At 45.9% G+C, this 18,052-nt stretch overlaps 1 protein-coding gene across 6 annotated transcripts in view; it reads right to left on the bottom strand.

Annotated features, from left to right (window-relative positions):
• Nucleotides 1–351: 351 nt before the first annotated feature.
• sigirr (single immunoglobulin and toll-interleukin 1 receptor (TIR) domain) overlaps nucleotides 352–18,052 on the bottom strand; it is a 76,069-nt gene continuing 58,368 nt past the window's right edge. For 5 of the 6 annotated variants that reach the window (XM_038807557.1, XM_038807560.1, XM_038807556.1 and 2 more), the window contains 2 exons: nucleotides 16,335–16,509; nucleotides 3,936–4,882 (listed from right to left, as the gene is read on the bottom strand). In XM_038807557.1, coding sequence (XP_038663485.1) covers nucleotides 4,689–4,882; nucleotides 16,335–16,509 — 369 coding nt within the window. In that variant the 3' untranslated portion in view covers nucleotides 3,936–4,688. Of the gene's footprint in view, nucleotides 803–3,935; nucleotides 4,883–16,334; nucleotides 16,510–18,052 lie in introns of those variants that run through there. The other variant, XM_038807558.1, reaches the window with a different exon arrangement.

The following is an 18,052-nucleotide window of genomic DNA, read 5'->3' as shown; positions in this document are numbered from 1 at the left end:
ATCTTTGGACTGTGGGAGGAAACCGGAGGAAACCCACCCACACACGGGGAGGATGTGCAGACTCCGCACAGTGACCCAAGCCAGAATCAAACCTGGGACCCTGGAGCTGTGAAGCCATTGTGCTATCCACAATGCTACCGTGCTGCCCTAAAGATCTTGTCCTTCTATGAAGTGAGTTTACATTGTGCGTTTCACCACATCACCTCCCATCTCTGGTCACTGACTATGTCAGTTTCCTCATTCTGTTCAGATCAGTCATTGGGTGGGGGGGAGAGAGAAGGGTCCTCTTACCAGACCTTGTGCAAAGAGAAAACAGAATCTGTAAAGAAATGAGGTGAAGCAAAACTTGGCTGCTGTTGCAATGATTCCATTTATTTACTGGATATGCTAATCGTATGCAGCCCAGGGAACTGAATTATCACTTCACAAATATCAGAGCTCCCACAGGAATAGTGCAATAATTTGAGTAATGCAAATACAAATAAACCATGCAGAAAATACTGGCCAGTTGCCAGCTGAGTAGGAATGCCTTGTGCTTTGCTGAGTTCGATCAGCCAATCTTATCGTTTCAGATGTGGTTGACCTGCTGTCTACTTCTAGCATTTCCTGTCAGTTCATAAGTTCTGCAAAAAGCACATAACAAAAGGCCTTGAACTCTTCTAAATCTCTTTCTCCCCGATTTCTGAAAATCACTTATCCACATGTTGAATTCTGCAGAGGCTGTGCCTTCCCAGACACACAAAATGGATGTGACATCTTGCATCAAGTGGTGCAGTTCTGTTTTTCTTCCACTGACTGGATTCTAATGAAGGAAATTGTACATAATGCAACAGACGGAAAAGAGAGTTAGCAATAACAGTTTGAAGAGTAAGACAATGCAGGAGAAATAAGAGTGTTGAGATTAGAAAGAAGAGCATACATGCGAGTTACAAATAGACCATTTAATGCTAGGAGTGCCATTCACTGCACCCTGGGAACAAGGATAAAACTATAATTCTATCACTCTGACAAGCTCCAGTCTCCGCCTCAAAATGGGGTCAGTGACACAAACTCTGGCTTCTTAAAATGAGCTGGTGCTATAACCAAAATACTTTTATGTAGTGTCTTCATAGGAATGTCATTAAACATAGCGGGGGAGGTGATGAAGTGCTATTGTCACTTTGAATCCTACCACCAAGGAAGTTTGAATTTAATAAAAATCTGGAATTAAAAGTCTCCAGCTCCACAGCAATGTGGTGGACTCTTAAATGCCCTCAGAAATAGCTTGCAAGCCACTTAGTTGCACCAAACTATTAAAAAGCCTAAAAGGAACGAGAGGGGACAGACTAACTTGTATTGACCAAGGCCTTCACTGTTGCTGGGTCAAAACTATGGAACTTCCTCCTGAACTGCGGATGCACATTCACCAGATATACCGCAGCAGTTCAAGAAGGTAGCTTACTGCCCACCTTATCAAGGGCAATTAGGGATGGCCAAGCCAGTGACACCCACACCCAAGAATTAATTATTTTTTAAAAAATCTTGAAACAGAACCATATATAGGAGATTTTGAGGCACGTGGAAGAAGCAGATTTTAAGAATCTTAGAGGAAAGAGAGAGAAGGAAAGGCACAGGGAATTCTAAAGCTTAGGACCCAAAGGTAGCACTGATTCTCCAAGTGCTCTCCACTAAAACAACATAAAGGAATGTCCAATGAGAACACCATAACTACAGCTCAGAACTTCTCATTGTATGGGGAGTACTAATGGGCAGCGAATGTGGCCTTGATTAGGAAGTGGGTAATGGAGGAGGGGTCGGCGTGGGGGCAGTGAGAGGCGGCGTCATGCAAAGGTACCAGCCTAGGGGCACTAGTAACAGCACCGCTGCCGTTCTCGCCGGCACGATACACCTCAAGCCCGGTGGGGAAGGCGGCACTGAGTGTCTGGGGTCAGTGGAGGAGGCACAGGAAGGAGAAGGGGGCCTCAGTTTGGACCCCGATACGGAACAACGATAGATTTGCTCCGGGCAGGATAGATGGGGGGGGGGGGTTCAAGGCTATAGGGCAGGCATTAGAAGGATGGGAGACCTGTTTATAGATGGGACTTCCCCCAGCATGCAGGCGCTGGAGGAGAAGTTCGGCCTGCCCCCCGGGAAATGCTTTCAGATACCTCCAGGTTCGGGACTTTCTCAAGAAACAGGTGGAGACATTTCCACTGTTACCCCCTTGAAGGATACAGGGCAGGGTTGTGTCTGGCATCTGGGTAGGAGAGGGGAAGGTGTCGGACATATACCAGGAGCTGCACGAGGCGGAGGAAGCCTCAGTGGAGGAGCTGAAGGGCAAGTGGGAGGAGGAGCTGGATGAGGGCCTGTGGGCTGATGCCCTGGGCAGGGTGAATTCGTCCGCATCATGTGCCAGACTCAGCTTAATTCAGTTCAAGGTGGTACACTGGGCTCACATGACGACGGCAAGAATGAGCAAGTTTTTTGGGGTAGAGGACAGGTGCGCGAGATGTGCAGGGCGTCCAACGAACCATGTCCATATGTTCTGGGCATGCCCGGCTCTTAAAGAATTCTGGCAGGGCTTTGCGAGGGCTATGTCCAGGATTTTGTCCAACAATAGCGATTTTTGGGGTGTCGGAGGATCCGGGAGTGCAGGAAGTGAAAGAGGCCGAGGTGTTGGCCTTTGCCTCCCTGGTAGCCCGGAGACGGATCTTGTTAATGTGGAGAGACTTGAAACCCCCGAGCGTGGAGACCTGGGTTAGTGATATTGCTGGGTTCCTCAGCCTGGAGCGAATAAAGTTTGCCTTGAGAGGGTCCTTGCTGGGGTTCTCCCTGCGGTGGCAACCTTGCCTTGACTTTCTAGGGGAGCGGTAAAATGTCAGCAGCAGCAGCAACGGGGGGTGTGTGTGTGTGTGTGTGTGTGTGTGTGTGGTGGGGGGTCTCAGGTGGGAAGGGGGGGACTTGTTGATATAACGTGTATTTTCATTTTGTATAATGATAGCAGCCACCTTGTTTTGTTAAATATTTTTTGTTTACTGTTTCTCTTTTTGTTATGTGAAAATCCTGGTTGTAAAAAGCTTTAATAAAAATAATTTAAATAAATAAGTAAGTGGGGAGGTGATGTAAGGCAGAGGTTGTGTGTGTGAAAGGGATGCAGAAATGTCTCCCATTGGTTTAACTGGGCCATAAGTATGATCAGTGCTGTTGAGGTGAAAATCAAAAGACCCTGCTCCTAAAGCTTTGCTTTGTCAAAAAATATAGGAGAAAATGTAAATGCTTTCAGAATGACAGGTAAGCAGATTTAGGTGGTAGATGCAAGCTAATGTAGCTAAGTGCGAGGCAAGAGGCAGGGACTCATTTACAGAATTCCCTTAAAGAGAGTGCAGGCAGATAAAGCCGTTATTTAAAAAAAAAACATTATTTTGGGTTCTGCAAATAGAAGCACCGAGTTAATGAGGAAAAATGTAACGATAACTTTGTACAAAACATTGCATACATCACACTATTATTATAGAAAGGACATTAAGTATATAGTGAACATACAACAAAGATTCACCTAGATGATACTAGGATGGGAAAATTTTTGAGATATTTCATATGATTGGATTATTCCCACAGCAGCAGAGAAGAAAAAAAGGAAATTTAATAAGAGGTTTATAAAACTAAAAGAGTGGATATTTTGATTTGAGTAGCTGTGAGAGACTGAACCCTTAAAAACAAACGAATATAACGTGCAGATGATAGGAGTGGTTTAGCACAGTGGGCTAAATAGCTGACTTGTAATGCAGAACCCATCAGCAGCAAGGGTTCAATTCCCGTACCGGCCTCCCTGAACAGGTGCCAGAATGTGACGACTAGGGGCTTTTCACAGTAACTTCATTGAAGCCTACTTGTGACAATAAGCGATTATTATTATTACAATCATTGATGTCTTCTAACAGCATCCCAATAATTGCAGTGTTTTCACAACCACAAATCATCAGTTTGGTACATGTCTTCTCTAACTATCCAAAGAGTTCACAACATTCACATCTATGTGATGGGGCTCACAACTCCAACCCTTTCAGCTGCAGGAAGGCAATAATGAGAAAGGATAATGAGCGAGAGAAAAGGAGTAATGCCGAGTGTTCCTGACTCTTCCCCTCCACTCCACTGATGATCATAAAATGATGGAGGGATCAGAAGCAGTGGGAGGCCCACAACTTGCACAGCAGTGAAGAGAAACTCCGAGCAGATTACTAAAAATACACCAACCCATCATTTACTTCTGTAGTCATATGTAGAACATTACATTTTGAGAACTGGTCAGTCATTGTACATGTCAAAACAAAATTGAATATTTACTTTAACATATACAATCTTTTTCAAAAACATTCCATCCATTTTGAACTGAGACACTTCTAGCCAGAAGCAATCATGTGCGACAGGACTGAGATCTTATCACAAAGGAGGTGATGATGCAGCTGGCTCATAAATGTAGGAGGCAAAAATTAATAAGTTTATAGAATTGCTAGCATCATGGCAACATATCCCACAACTTGCTCACAAACATGGGGTACAAATATATTCAGGAGGGGCTGGCTCTGAAAATTTAACAAAATAAATAAGATATGTTAATTTTTGGGGATGGCCTGGTAGAGATACAAGGCTGACAGCCACGATAGGGCAGGAAGGGGTGGTTCACTGCTATGCACTATGATCGCCCAGATTCAAATATCTTCTTCAGTTACAAGGCAATAGAAATCTGTTCTTGTTCCATAATTTCGAGATCCGAGATCTGCAATATCCACTTCACATCTCTCTATGTCCTCATAAGGAGGTTCCACACTGTGGTTAGTCTTTAGTGTTTTAGGAAGGGCAGATACAGGTGGAGGAGGGCCTTTGTAAATCGGTGTTCTCACTCCTGGGGAAAGAATAAAAACAGTCACCGCTGCTGTATAGACTCCTATATTCCTCAGTTGAAAGAAATTTCACACTTCCTGAAATTTGTCTGTTGAAATACTAATTGCACACACCAGGCTAGATGTGACATTAAAATAGAAGATTCTGAGTAAGAAGGATAGCCAGGCAGACCATTTCACCCAAAGGGTGACGGAGTTTAGAGTAGGTTAGGAGGAAGCGATATCGAAGCAAGCAGAATAAATGCATTCAAGAGGTAAAAAGAATTAATTCTACTGAGAGAAGAAACTGAAAAACATGAAGCAGCAGCAGTCTGAAAGCAACTGGTTTGATCGACTTATCTCACCTCTGCTATTTATTGCAAATATACAAAGCAATCTCCCTATTCTCCAGCCATAATACATGGAAACATAGGAAATGTTTGATTTTAATATTTGTTGATTATTCCCCCCACACACACACATACTGCCATCATGGTAAAAGTTGTTGGCTTTATTGATATCTTTCCATCTGCAAGAGATGATGGGAATGCAGTCTCAGAATTTTGGTGAGTTCAGGTGAGATCATCCACTGCACTTCCGATAGCTGAACAAGCCAATTCTGGGAAGGCCAAGTGTACCACTTTCTCTTTGTGGGACGATTTCTGATGAGGTTGCAGGACTAACATCCACTGTGGAGCTTCTAATCACATGTCGTGATGGCGAACTCCTGCCTACAGCTGGTGTTGCATTTACCATCGATCGTCAGCTGGAGTTTCTCACTTGTGATTGATGACTAATGGTGAGGGCTTTCTTTTGACAGCATTCTTGAGTCAGAGCTTTGGGTGCTATGCTGGTCTCTTGGCATGTGCTACCTCCCTGAACAACAATATTCTTGGGGATATGGCCAAGCCAGTGAAGTCTTTTTTGTTTGACTAGTGGTAAGCATACTTGGCATGTTTGCTTCAAAAAGGACTGTTTTATTGGTGACTTTGTCTTTTCATGTGATGCCAAGGATGTGTCCTGAAAGACATTCTCCCTGTGTACCTGAACAGGCGCCGGAGTGTGGCGACTAGAGGCTTTTCACAGCAACTTCATTGCAGTGTTAATGTAAGCCTACTTGTGACAATGATAAAGATTATTATTATAGACACTGGAGATGTCAGTTATTGAGACTTTGATCTTAGTATGTGCAAGGTGTCCAAGCTTCACAGCCATATAGTAAAATGCTGAGGATACAGGCCTTGCAGATAAGCATCTTCACCCTGCAGGTCAGTTTATTGTTTTTCCATATCCATTTTGTTATTTGGCCAAGTTAGTGACTGCCTTTCCAATGTGTGTGCTGAACTATTTGTCCATAATCGAACCCTTGCCAAGTACTTCCAGAGGTGCGAATCTCATCACAGGCAGAGACCCTGTCCCAGAACTACAGTTTTCTTGAGAAAGAGGGCGAGGGAGAATATGACACAAGTATGAGACAGATCTATAGCCTTTGGAGTTGATCTTCTGTCTGGGCAACAAATGCAGCATCACCAGCCTGCAGAAATTGTCTGATCAGAATATTCCGCAATTTTGTCTTGGCATTCAGTCTTCATAGGTTGTGAATTTTTCCATCTGGTCATGTGTGGAGGTACACTCTTTCAATATCGGCAGGGTAAGAATAGATCAGTAGGCCAAAGAAAAATATACCAAACAGAATAGGGGCCAAGATGCAGCCCCGTTTCACCCCATCTTTGATTTTAAATCTTTCAGAGGTGGAGCCTGTGTTGTTCTCGGTTTTAACAAAGTACAATACGGCACAGGAACAGGCCCTTCGGCCCTCCAAGCCTGTGCCGACCATGGTACCTGCCTAAACTAAAACCGCCTGCACTTACGGAGTCCTTTTCCTTCAATTCCCACCCTATTCATATATTTATCTAGATGGTCCTTAAATGCCACTATGGTATGGTATACCCAGTGAAGCGGAGGGTGACGTATAACACCAAAGACTTTTATTTCGAAAGAGTGGAGGCGGCTGAGGCGTTCGTGAGGGCAGAAGGCTTGGGACAGACATCGGGAGCAGAGCTGGAAGAGAGACTGTGGATTGTGATTAGGGAGCTGGAAAATGTATAAATGCTATAACTTTCTTTTCGTTGACTTGTATTTTAATTTACTTCGCTTCACATTGTTACAGAGTTAAGTTTTTGTTTGGGTTGAATGGCATTCTTTGTTGCAACGGTTATATGTTATTTTAGTGAATTATATGGGTTGGATTTTTTTTTGGGTGTTTATTTTTCTTCTGGGACTGGGTGGGAGGTGACGGTTTGCCTTGAGGGTTGGGGGGGACACTAGCTAACTAAAGTCGGCTAGTGAACGGAGGTGAGAGGAGGGTTGCGAGCATTGCAGCCTGGTTAGCAGGTTTCGAATTGTTTTTTTGAGAGGAAGTGCAGTGGGGGATTCTGGTAAGGGGTTCAATGTTAATAATGGATAGGGGCGGGTCAGGCTCATGAGGCAGGGCCCGGTGGTATGATGATGGTGGATATGAAGAAAGGGGGGGGGGGGGGGGGGGGGGGGGGGGGGGCGGTGAGAGACCCCCAGTTAGGATAGTCACATGGAACGCGAGGGGATAGGAGGTCTAGTCAAGAGGTCAAGGGTGCTTGCGCATCTTAAAAGTTTGAAAGCTGATGGAGCAATGCCGCAGGAGACTCACTAGAGGATGAAGGACCAGGTGAGACTTAGAAAGGGCTGGGTTAGTCAGGTGTTTCACTCTGGATTTGACGGAGGGGCTCACAGAGTAGCGGTAATGGTCAACAAAAGAGTACGGTTCCAGATGGAGAATGCAGATCAGGGGTGTAGATATGTGATTGTGACAGGGGCACTGGAGGGAAGATTAGTGGCGCTGGTAAGTGTATATGATCCCAATTGAGACAATGTGGGATTCGCGAAGAAGGTGTTTGGGGGCATCCCCAACTTGGATACACACAAACTGATAATGGGGGGGGACTGGAACTTAGTGCCGGAGCAAAGGTTGGATAGGTCACGGCCGCGCTCGCTGGTCCCATCAGGGGGTGGGGGGGGGGGAGGGAAGAAGGCATTGGCCAGGCTAATGGTGGAAATGGGAGGGGTGGACCATTGGAGGTTTCTGCACCCAAGGGAGCGGGAGTACTCGTTTTTTCGGCAGTCCATAAGGTATACTCGTGGATCGACTTTTTTGTGGTGCGGAAGGCTTTGCTGGCTGGGGTTAAGGGGTCAAAGTACTCAGCATTGCAGTATCAGATCATGCTCTGCATTGGGTGGATATGGTACTAGAAAGGGGGTAGTACAGAAACCGGGGTGGAAATAAGATGTAGGACTGTTGGGGGACCGAGGGTTCGGTTACAAAATTGAAAAAGTAATTGAGGAATATGTAGGTTTCAACTGTATGGGTGAGGTGTCGAAGGCAGTTGTCTGGGAGGCTCTAAAGGTGGTGTTGAGGAATGAGGTCATCTCGTTTAAGGCCACGATGGACAAATAGGAGAGGTTAGAGCGGCAGAGGGTAATAGATGAGATGCTGGAGATAGATAGGAGTTATGCAGAAAATGGGGACCCAGCGAAGTTGGAAAAGAGGAAGGAACTACAGGCGAATTTTGACCATCTACCAGGAAGGCAGTGCGCCAACTGAGGCAAGCAAGGGGTGCAGTTTATCAGCATGGAGAGAGCATGTTAGCGGGTCAGCTTCGGAGGGAGGCGGCGGCAGCAAGGGAAATTGTTCAGGTGCGGGTCAAGGCAGGGAAGTTGGTGGTGGCTCCCGATCTGATGAATAAGGTCTTTGAGGAATTTACTGAGAGGTTGTACAGGTCAGAGCCACCTGTGGAAGACCGGGAGTTGCAGGAATTTCTAGATGGGCTGGAGTACACGAGGTTAGGGGAGGGGACAGGGCTACATTAGAAGGAGCGATAGTGGAGTAGGAGCTAAAAGATGCAATTGGGAGGATGCAGTCGGGAAAGGTGGCAGGGCCGGATGGGTTTCCGGTGGAATATTATAAAAAAATTCAAGGACAAACTGATGGTGGGGATGTTTGAAGAGGCGATAGGGAACACAAACCTTGGGCAGGCATCGATTTCCCTGTTGCTTAAAAAAGATAAGGATCCGACGGAGTGTGGGTCGTATAGGCCCATATCACTTTTAAACATGGACGCAAAAGTATTGGCGAAGGTACTGGCAGGTAGGCTGGAGGAGTGCCTCCCGAAGGTGATAGGTGAAGATCAAATGGGGTTTGAGAGAGGGATGCAGCTCTTATCGAACGTTAGGAGAATGTTGAACGTGGTTATGGCACCGGCGGAAGGGAAGGAAACAGAGGTGGTTGTGGCATTGGACGCCGAGAAAGCGTTTGACCGGGTAGAATGGGGGTACTTGATGGCAGTTCTGGAGCGGTTTGGAATTGGACCAAGATTTGTGGATTGCGTAAAGCTATTATATAAGGAGCCGAAAGCGAGTGTCCGCACAAATAACATCAGCTCGAGATACTTGTCTCTCCACCGTGGGACTAGGCAGTCCTATGTCCCCCCCCCCCCCCCCTTGCTGTTCGCACTCGCGATTCAGCCGCTGGCTTTCGCATTAATAAGTTCGGTGGTATGGAAAGGCATAGTGCGGGGGGAGATAGAACATAGGGTGTCCTTATATGCCGATGTTGTGTTGTTATACGTGTCAGAACCGAGTGTGCCAATAGGGGGAATATTGGAGCTGCTTCGGGTCTTTCTCGGGGTACAAATTAAATCTGGGCAAGAGTGAGTATTTTGTGGTGTCTCAGCTGTGGGTGGGGGCAGGGGTGGGGAGGGGCTGCCATTCCGTAGGGCAGGGACTCACTTTAGGTACCTGGGTGTGCAGGTTGCCTGGGAGTGTGGGGGGCTCAGCAGGTACAACATTTCTAGTTTGGTGGGGAGAGTGAAAGCGGATCTGGCGAGGTGGGATGGTCTCCCTCTGTCACTGGCGGGTCGGGTACAGGCGGTTAAAATGAACGTGTTGCCACAATTTCCATTTATTTTGCAATGCCTGCTGATTTTCCTGCCAAAGGCATTTTTTAGAGAGATTGAAGGAATGATTACCTCGTTCATATGGGGAGGGAGGGTGGCCAGAGTTAGAAAGGTGCTGCTACAGAGGGGAAGGCAGCCGGGGATTTGGGTCTTCCAAACCTGATGTATTATTATTACTGGGCGGCGGATGTGGAGAAGGTGCGGAGCTGGGTTAGAGGGGTTGACTCCCAATGGGTCAGAATGGAGGAGTTTGGGTAGGCGGTCGTGATTGAAGGCTCTACTAACAGCACCACTCCCGATGGCCCCGGGAAAATACTCTGGGAGTTCGGTAATAATATTCATTGAGAATTTGGAGGCAGTTTTGCCAACACTTCGAGTTGGGGGCAGGGTCAAGGGAAATGCCGATTCGGGGGAACCACAGATCTGAGCCAGCGAAGTGGGACGGAAATGTGAGGGGAAGGGGATTAAGGGACTAAAAGATTTGTATCTTGGGGATTGATTTGCAGGATTGAAGGAGCTGGCAGTGAAGTATGGGCTGGAGCAGGGGGAAATGTTTAGATACATGCAGGTTCGGGATTTTGCCAGGAAGGAGATACAGAGCATCCAGGTGGAGCCAGCCTCCACATTGCTGGAGGAGGTGCTGACGACAGGGAGAAGGGGGGGGGGGGGGGGGGGGGGGGTAGTGTCGGCGGGTTATGGAGCTATTTTGGAAGAGGCGAAGGCACCACTGGAAGGGATCAAAGCAAATTGGGAGGAAGAGTTGGGAAAGGGTACGGAGGAGGGGTTCTGGTGTGAGGTGCTCGGGAGAGTGAACGCCTCCACCTCGTGCGCGAGGTTGGGGTTGATACAGCTGAAGGTAGTATATAGAGCACAGCTCACAAGGGCGAGGATGAGCCGGCTCTTTGAGGGGGTAAAAGATGTGTGAACGTTGCGGGGGTGCCGCAAATCATGTTCATATGTTTTGGTTCTGTCCAAAGCTGAAGGATTACTGGAAGGAGGTTTTTAGGGTAATCTCTAAAGTGGTGCACGTGAAACTGGACCTGGGCCCTCGGGAGGCCATATTCGGGTAGTCGGACTAGTCGGGGTTGGAAACGGGTGCGGAGGCAGATGTTGTCGCCTTTGCCTCGTTGATCGCCCGAAGGTGGATCCTGTTGGGATGGAGAACAACCTCTGCACCCCGTGCCCTGGCATGGCAGGGGAACCTGTTGGAATTCTTGACTCTTGAGAAGATTAAGTTTGAACTGAGGGGAAGGATGGGAGGGGTTCTACAAATCATGGGAGTTATTCATTGTGCACTTACAAGAATTGGATAACATCGAACATTAGTTGGGAGGAAGTGGGGGGGCGGTTGGGAACTGTATGTGTTAATGGTGACTATGGGTGATTCCTGATTCCTTTTTGTTATTTGTTCATGTTAACATGCGGGCAGTTATTTGGGAGTTGGTGGGAGGATGGGATTGTTGTTGTTGATATGGGGATTGACATTATTTTCATTACTGCGTATTGTTTATTGTTGGTGGGTGCAAATTTGGGAGAAAATGTGAAAAAGGAGAATAAAAATATATATTTTTAAATTGCCACTATCATACCTGCTCCCACCACCTCCCCAGGCACCGCATTCCATATATTTACCACCCTCTATGTAAAAAGCGTGCCTCGCACATCTGTTCTAAACTTTTCCCCACGCACTTTAAACCTATGCCCCCTAGTATTTGACTGTCCTACCCTAGGAAAGAGCATCTGACTATCCACTCTGTCCATGCCATTCATAATCTTATGGACCTCTATCATGTTGCCTTTCAACCTCCGTTGTTCCAGTGAGAACAGACCGAGTTTATCTAACCTTTGTTGTTGGGTAGGGAGATGGCTTGAATGCATAGTGTTGAACAAAGAACAACAAGCTTTGTTAACTAACAAAACTAATTTCTTAACACTACTAAATAAGATTTGTACTTATTCCTAAAGTATACATTTACTACATTAAACTATGCTATCTCTAACTACAGAACTCTCAAATACACAACTCTCTCATACCTAAACACCTTCTATCCAGAATCCCAGAAGTCACATGGGGCCCGATTCCCCATCCACCACGCCGGGTGGGAGAATAGCGGGAGGGCCTCTCGACATTTTCCACGCCCTCCCACTATTCTCCCCCCCCATGCCCGACCCATGCCACGAATCGCCGCTCGCCGTTTTTTACGGCGAGCGGCGATTCTCCAAGGCCGATGGGCCGAGCCTTCACGCCCGTTTCAATACGGCAGCAAACACACCTGCTTGTTGCCGTCGTGAAACGGGCGCTAGATGCCCGTTTGGGGCATCTGGGGGCCCAATTGGCACGGTAGTCACAGGACGTGCGTCCAAAACGGACGCACTCTTTTCCCTCCACCGCCCTGCAAGATCAAGCCGCCACATCTTGCGGGGCGGCTGAGGGAAAAGACGGCAACTGCGCATGCGCAGGTTGGCGGTGTGCAACCTGCGCATGCGCGGCTGTCGTCATCGGCCGTGTCAGCCGCCATGACGCTTGGCGTGCGGCCTTGACGACCGTCGTCAAGGCCGCGCCGCCATGACGCACGGGGCCGCGCTCCTAGCCCCGCCCGGGGGGGGGGGGGGGGGGAGGAGAATCGGCCCCGGGAGTGGGCGTGAAGGCTGCCGTGGGTCACGGCCTGTCCCACGGTAGCGTTTACGATTCTTCGGATTTGCGGAGAATCCCGCCCATGATATTTATATGACTGTTCTGTGATTCCCTCTAGTGGTAGGAAGCATTAACATTAACTTGTTAACTCTTTATATGCCAGTCAATATACATATCATGACAGAGTCATCAAACTGGATAGTGGCATGCATGTTATCATGCAAAATGTATGAAATTGAAAGATTGGGAGAACAGTCAATTTTCTCCAGTATCTAGTATCATGCTCATGGTGTTTAGTACTTGTGTAAGATCCACAAAAGCATGGCAGAGTGGTGTTTGCTGCTTTCTGCATTTCTCTTAAAGCTGGACCTTCTGCTCTTAAGCTACATTGTGCCTCCCAATGTTTTCTGTTGGCTAGTCGATGGAGCCTCATTAGCTTACACTGGCAAAGGCCTTCCAAATGACACTCTTGAATGATATGCCCAGTGGTTGTTGCAATCCTACCAATCGTCTTTGTTCTAGTAGAATGTGATGATGTTTGTGTCTCACATCTCCAGTGGGACAGAGCCTTCTCTCCAGCAGAGGGGAAGGAGGTTGTGGGGATATGGTGGTGAGGCTTGGGTATAGCTCAGTCATGTTCTACCCAATGGAGCATTTGCTCGTCCCTGTCAGTGAGTACTTCCCCATCAGCACATTTCAAAGGAGCAACTTTGGTGATGGTGGGGCCGGGTGCTTTTTAATACCGTCATACACAAGACAAAGGTTACCTACCTTTGTCAACTAGCAGTTTTTATTTCATTGTATAGATTGATTCAATATTTGTTGGCACAGTACCTTGCTGTCTTCTGCAGAACTGCCTTGCTTAGGATGTGATTGTCACATGCTTCAGTGCTAGGAAATACATTGTAAACTGGGTGACCTGTGCTCTTTGCTTCATTGACACGAGTCATTCCTGCAGTGTGATTTCAAATCAATGTTTGTTCCTTTTCCTCCCTTTGCCAAATGTGGTTATTGCAGCCTCTTAGGTGATTGAGTACAGAGACTTCCATGCTTCAGTATTAACTAGTGAGCCCTTATGTGCAAGGAACTGCCTGAGAACCTCTGTGAACTCCTACATTTGTTGTTACACCTTGTGCACGGAATGCTGATGCGCAATAAGCTACTGTGTTTGGACTTGTGTATTTTCTGTGGTTGCAACTTCGCCTGCTACTGATAAGCATGTAATCACACTGTCATCACTGTACAAAGTACAGCATGAAAGGCCCTTCCAAGTCACTCACCACCCTGAATTGGAAATATTTTGCCGCTTCTTCAGTATCACTGGGGCAACATCCTGGAGCTCCCTCTTAACAACACCGTGGGTGTACCTACACCTCAACGATGGCAGCAGTTCAAGAAGGCAACTCACTACCAGTGAGTCTGAAGGGCAACTAGGGATGGGCAATAAATGCTGGCCTAACCAGCGTTGCCCACATCCCGTAAATGAATTTTAAAAAGCAAATGGAAGGCCAGCAAATAGAGAGTGATAAGCAGGAAATTGTAAACTTCAGTGAGACACAAGTAGGACTTAGGAGCCTGAGATTGAAGTGACCAGAAACATGAAAACTGGGGAAATGAGCTGGAGATAGAATCAAAGAGTCAGGCAAACTGACAACCTGTAGAGAGGAGATAGCGCAAAAAGCATTGAAGGCTAAAGCACTGAAGGCTAGAGAGAAACAACTGGGAAAAGGTGAGCTGGAGAGGAGGAAATAGCACTTGACAGCCTTGAATCAACAGAAGAACAGAACGAAGCATGAACAGTCTGAGCACACTCCCCAGATTAAACTAAAATAACGCCCAACACAATGATCACTGCCTATTTTCAACACTACACAATCTGTGCTTTCAATTCCCATTTTCATACAAAGGTCGTAAGGACATGCTGAGTGTGCAAGTGCAAATTGCGTATAAAGTGCCCTGCTGCTTTTTAAGTGTCAAGTCATCTTAAATTATTGATAAAATCATTACCTACTCTTAAGTGCAGCATTAAATAAATTTTTATTTGCAGACTTATCCTTAAAATTTGGGGACCTCAATAAAGAAAACTGACACCTTGTAATCTAATTATAGTCAAATCATCAATGATCAGGGGCTGGATTCTTCAGCCTGCCCGCCGCAAGATCACTACAGGTGGGACGCGGACCATGTAAAGGTCCATTAACCTCGGGCGAGGATTTCCGGGATGCTGAGCTGACGCGGCCGGAGAATCCCGCCCCAGGCTTTAGTTATTTGAAAATAAAACAAAAATGCTGAAATCACAAAACAGGTTGGTTTAAACACATAAAAGGAAAAATCGGGTGAACATTCTGACTTTGCATCCTTTGCCAATCGAAAGATAAGCTTTTTAGTAAGGGTTGAGAGAAAAAAAGGGGGGCAGGGCAGAATCAATAATCTCCACAATCAAACTAAATAACCTATAAATTGCCCAACTGAAAACTGATGATGCAAAAGATAATCTCAGTGATGATCAGCAAAGGAAAGGAATTAAAAGATCAAAAGAACATGTAAGTAGTTACAATGAAATGCGAGAGGACCACACAATGGAAAAGCCAACAAGTGGGGAGAAATTGAAGAAGCAAAATAAACTGCAAACCTAGGAGATCTAAAATGTAAACATGAGAATAAAACAGGCCAATAGCACTGGCACAGATTCTCTCCCCTCTGACCCACTAGCACAACATTTGCGTAAATGGTTTAAAAACAAAGTCAACGAATCACTTTCGCCCCTCCTCCGCCCTGCAACTCTGCACTCTGAGATTAAACAACAGCATCAAATCACCAGCTCCCCCTGCTGTAAAGAAATTAGAGAATATTGCTGAGGTCTGAAGTCATTGAAGTCAATGTTCAGATCAGAGGGTCATGGAGTACCCAGGAAAAAAAGTGTCTTTAATTTTAAAATGACTACCCATTTGCGTCTCCGATACAGATAGACAGTCAGCCTCTTCCCCTGCCTCCGTTCATCAACATTTAGGGGAGGCAGTGGTATAATGGTATTGCCACTGGTCTAGTAATCCAGAGACCCACAGTAATGCTCTGTGGACCTGGGTTCAAATCCCACCAAGGCAGTGGAATTTGAATTCAATAAAAAAATCTGTAATTAAGTCTTAATGACTTAAGTCTTAATGACATCATTGTCAGTTGTCGTTAAAAACCCATCTGGTTCACTAATGTCCTCTAGGGAAGGAAATTTGTCATTCTTACTTAGCTGGTCTGGCCTAGTTGTGGCCACAGCAACGTGGTTGACTCTTCAATGCCCTTAATGTTGGCCCAAGCAGCAATATCCACATCCCGTGAGCGAGTAAAGAAAAAAAAACCTCCCTGAACAGATCATGCATTTGTTTGTCCAGACCATCCACCCTGGTCAGCTATAAAATCCTATAACAAGTTCCACCCACCAATCACTTGTCCCTTGCAAATCTAAACGGACTCCCAGTCCCATGATATTTAAAATTTGCATATTTGTTTTTCAATCTTTTCAGAACTTTATCCTTCCACTTCCCTAACCTCTTCAAGCTCTGCATCCCATTCACCAGAATTTTCTGTTCCTAATATTTTGGCGTTGTGCCCCTCCTCCCACTTTCCCTGTTCCTGGTTGTAATTTTAGCCATTTAGTTTAAATTTCCTCTTGACCCACTCCCACTGATTCTTTAAAACCTCCTTAAAACCCACTTCTCAACCTGCCCAATAACGCCTGCAATTTGCAGGCTTGTAAAACCATTTAATCACTTATCTTTTATTCTTTTCAATTTTTCTGGTGTCCTAACTCAATGTGCCTTTTCAGAGCAGTGTTTTCAAATCAATCACTCCACTCACCCAGGTCCCCTTCAGGGTCAGGGTCAGATCTGCAGTCAAGGTAATCTGGGTTAAGGATCAGCATAGGGTCCTTGTCATCCTGGAGTCGAGTCTGGGGATCCGCCATCACACATCGTTGATGGATCTTGCGAGGCAAAAGCAATCGCAACTCTTTCCAGAATTCAGAGGAGGGTGTCTGTTAAACAAGTGCCACAAGAATATACGGTAAGAATAGGAACTAAAGACTAGTTGTTCCAATTTTTTCTTTTTATATAGGTCGAAATACAATATGTGCCCTATCAGTTCATAAGTTCTTGTCCCGCTTTTAATTCAACAGAAGAAGATTGGATGGCAACATGCAGAATTAGATTCCCCCAAAAAGTAGTTCCCATAGGATGGAGAGCCTTCTTTCATTCTTGACTATATATTTTTGTATTTTTTCATGAGATGAGGACAACACTGGCAAGGCCAGCATCTAGTACCCATCCCAAATTGTCCTCGAGAATGTGGTGGGGAGCTATCTTCTTGAACCTTGAAGTCCAAGTCGAGTTGGTGCTGTTAGAAAGAGTGTAACGTTATTTCAATCTGCACCTGAAGTTCTGTAACCTGCAAGGCTACATACACTCCAGGTGCTGGAAGGTGGGATTAGAATGGGCAGCTAGTTTTTTTAAATCTTTCAGTAGGTGCAGACACAATGGGCTGAATGGCATTTTGCTCTACCATAACTTTTCTATGGTTCTGTGGGGTTCCAGGATTTTGACGCAGCAAAGTTATTTTTATTATTTTAAAAATAAATTTAGAGTATCCAATTATTTCCCCGCCCCCCCCCAATTGAGGGGCAATTTAGCGTGGTCAATTCACTACCCTGCACATCGTTTTGGGTTGTGGGGTGAGACACACGCAGACCTGGTAAGAATGTGCAAACTCCACACGGGCAGTGACCCGGGCTCGGGAGTGAACCCGGGTCCTAAGCGCCATGAGGCAGCAGTGCTAAACACTGTGCCACCATGCTGCAGCAGTCAAAGATAATAGCTTACAGGAAATAATTGAACCAAAAGCTCTTTATCCATTTTAATAACTTTCCTCCATCTCCCCTTCACTTCAACTTAAAGAATTTTTCCATATACATTCCAGGTGAGTCATGTTTCCCTGTTACAGTCATCTAGAATTGTGGAATTACTGAGGCACAAGAGGCAAGTCAGCCTATCAGGTTTATGCCAGCTTTAGGTGGAGTAATTCTTTCAATCCCATTTCTCTGTTCTATCACTAGTCGTGCAAGTTTATTTCCCTCAGATGCCCATCCAATTTCATTTTGAAATGATTGATGATCTCCGCTTCCACCACTCTCATAGGCTAGGAGTTCCAGGTCACTACCATTCACTGCATAAAAACATTCTTCAACACATCTCTTGATCAGAACCTTAAATCTTTGTTTCTGTACAAACAGCTAACGGCATTAGATTTTCTCTGTTCACCTCATCTAAACCTTTCTTGTACATCTGTATCAGAACTCTCCATAATCGCCTTCTGCTCCCAGGAGAACCAGACCAGCTTCTCCAATCTAACCTTGTAGCTAAGATTCATCACCTATGTCCTTTTGCACCCTCTCAAGGACACTCACATCCTTCCTAAACTGTGGTGACCAGGCTGGATACAATACTCTAGTTGTGGCCCAAGCAGAGCTTTATAAAGGTTCAGTATAACTGTCTGCAAATCATATGATTTGCTAATTGCTGTCT

Source organism: Scyliorhinus canicula, chromosome 9 (assembly GCF_902713615.1).
Source record: "Scyliorhinus canicula chromosome 9, sScyCan1.1, whole genome shotgun sequence".
In the NCBI taxonomy this organism is placed as follows: domain Eukaryota; kingdom Metazoa; phylum Chordata; class Chondrichthyes; order Carcharhiniformes; family Scyliorhinidae; genus Scyliorhinus; species Scyliorhinus canicula.
The sequence above is the reverse complement of the archived record's forward strand: the minus strand, read 5'-3'. Positions and strand labels throughout refer to the sequence as shown.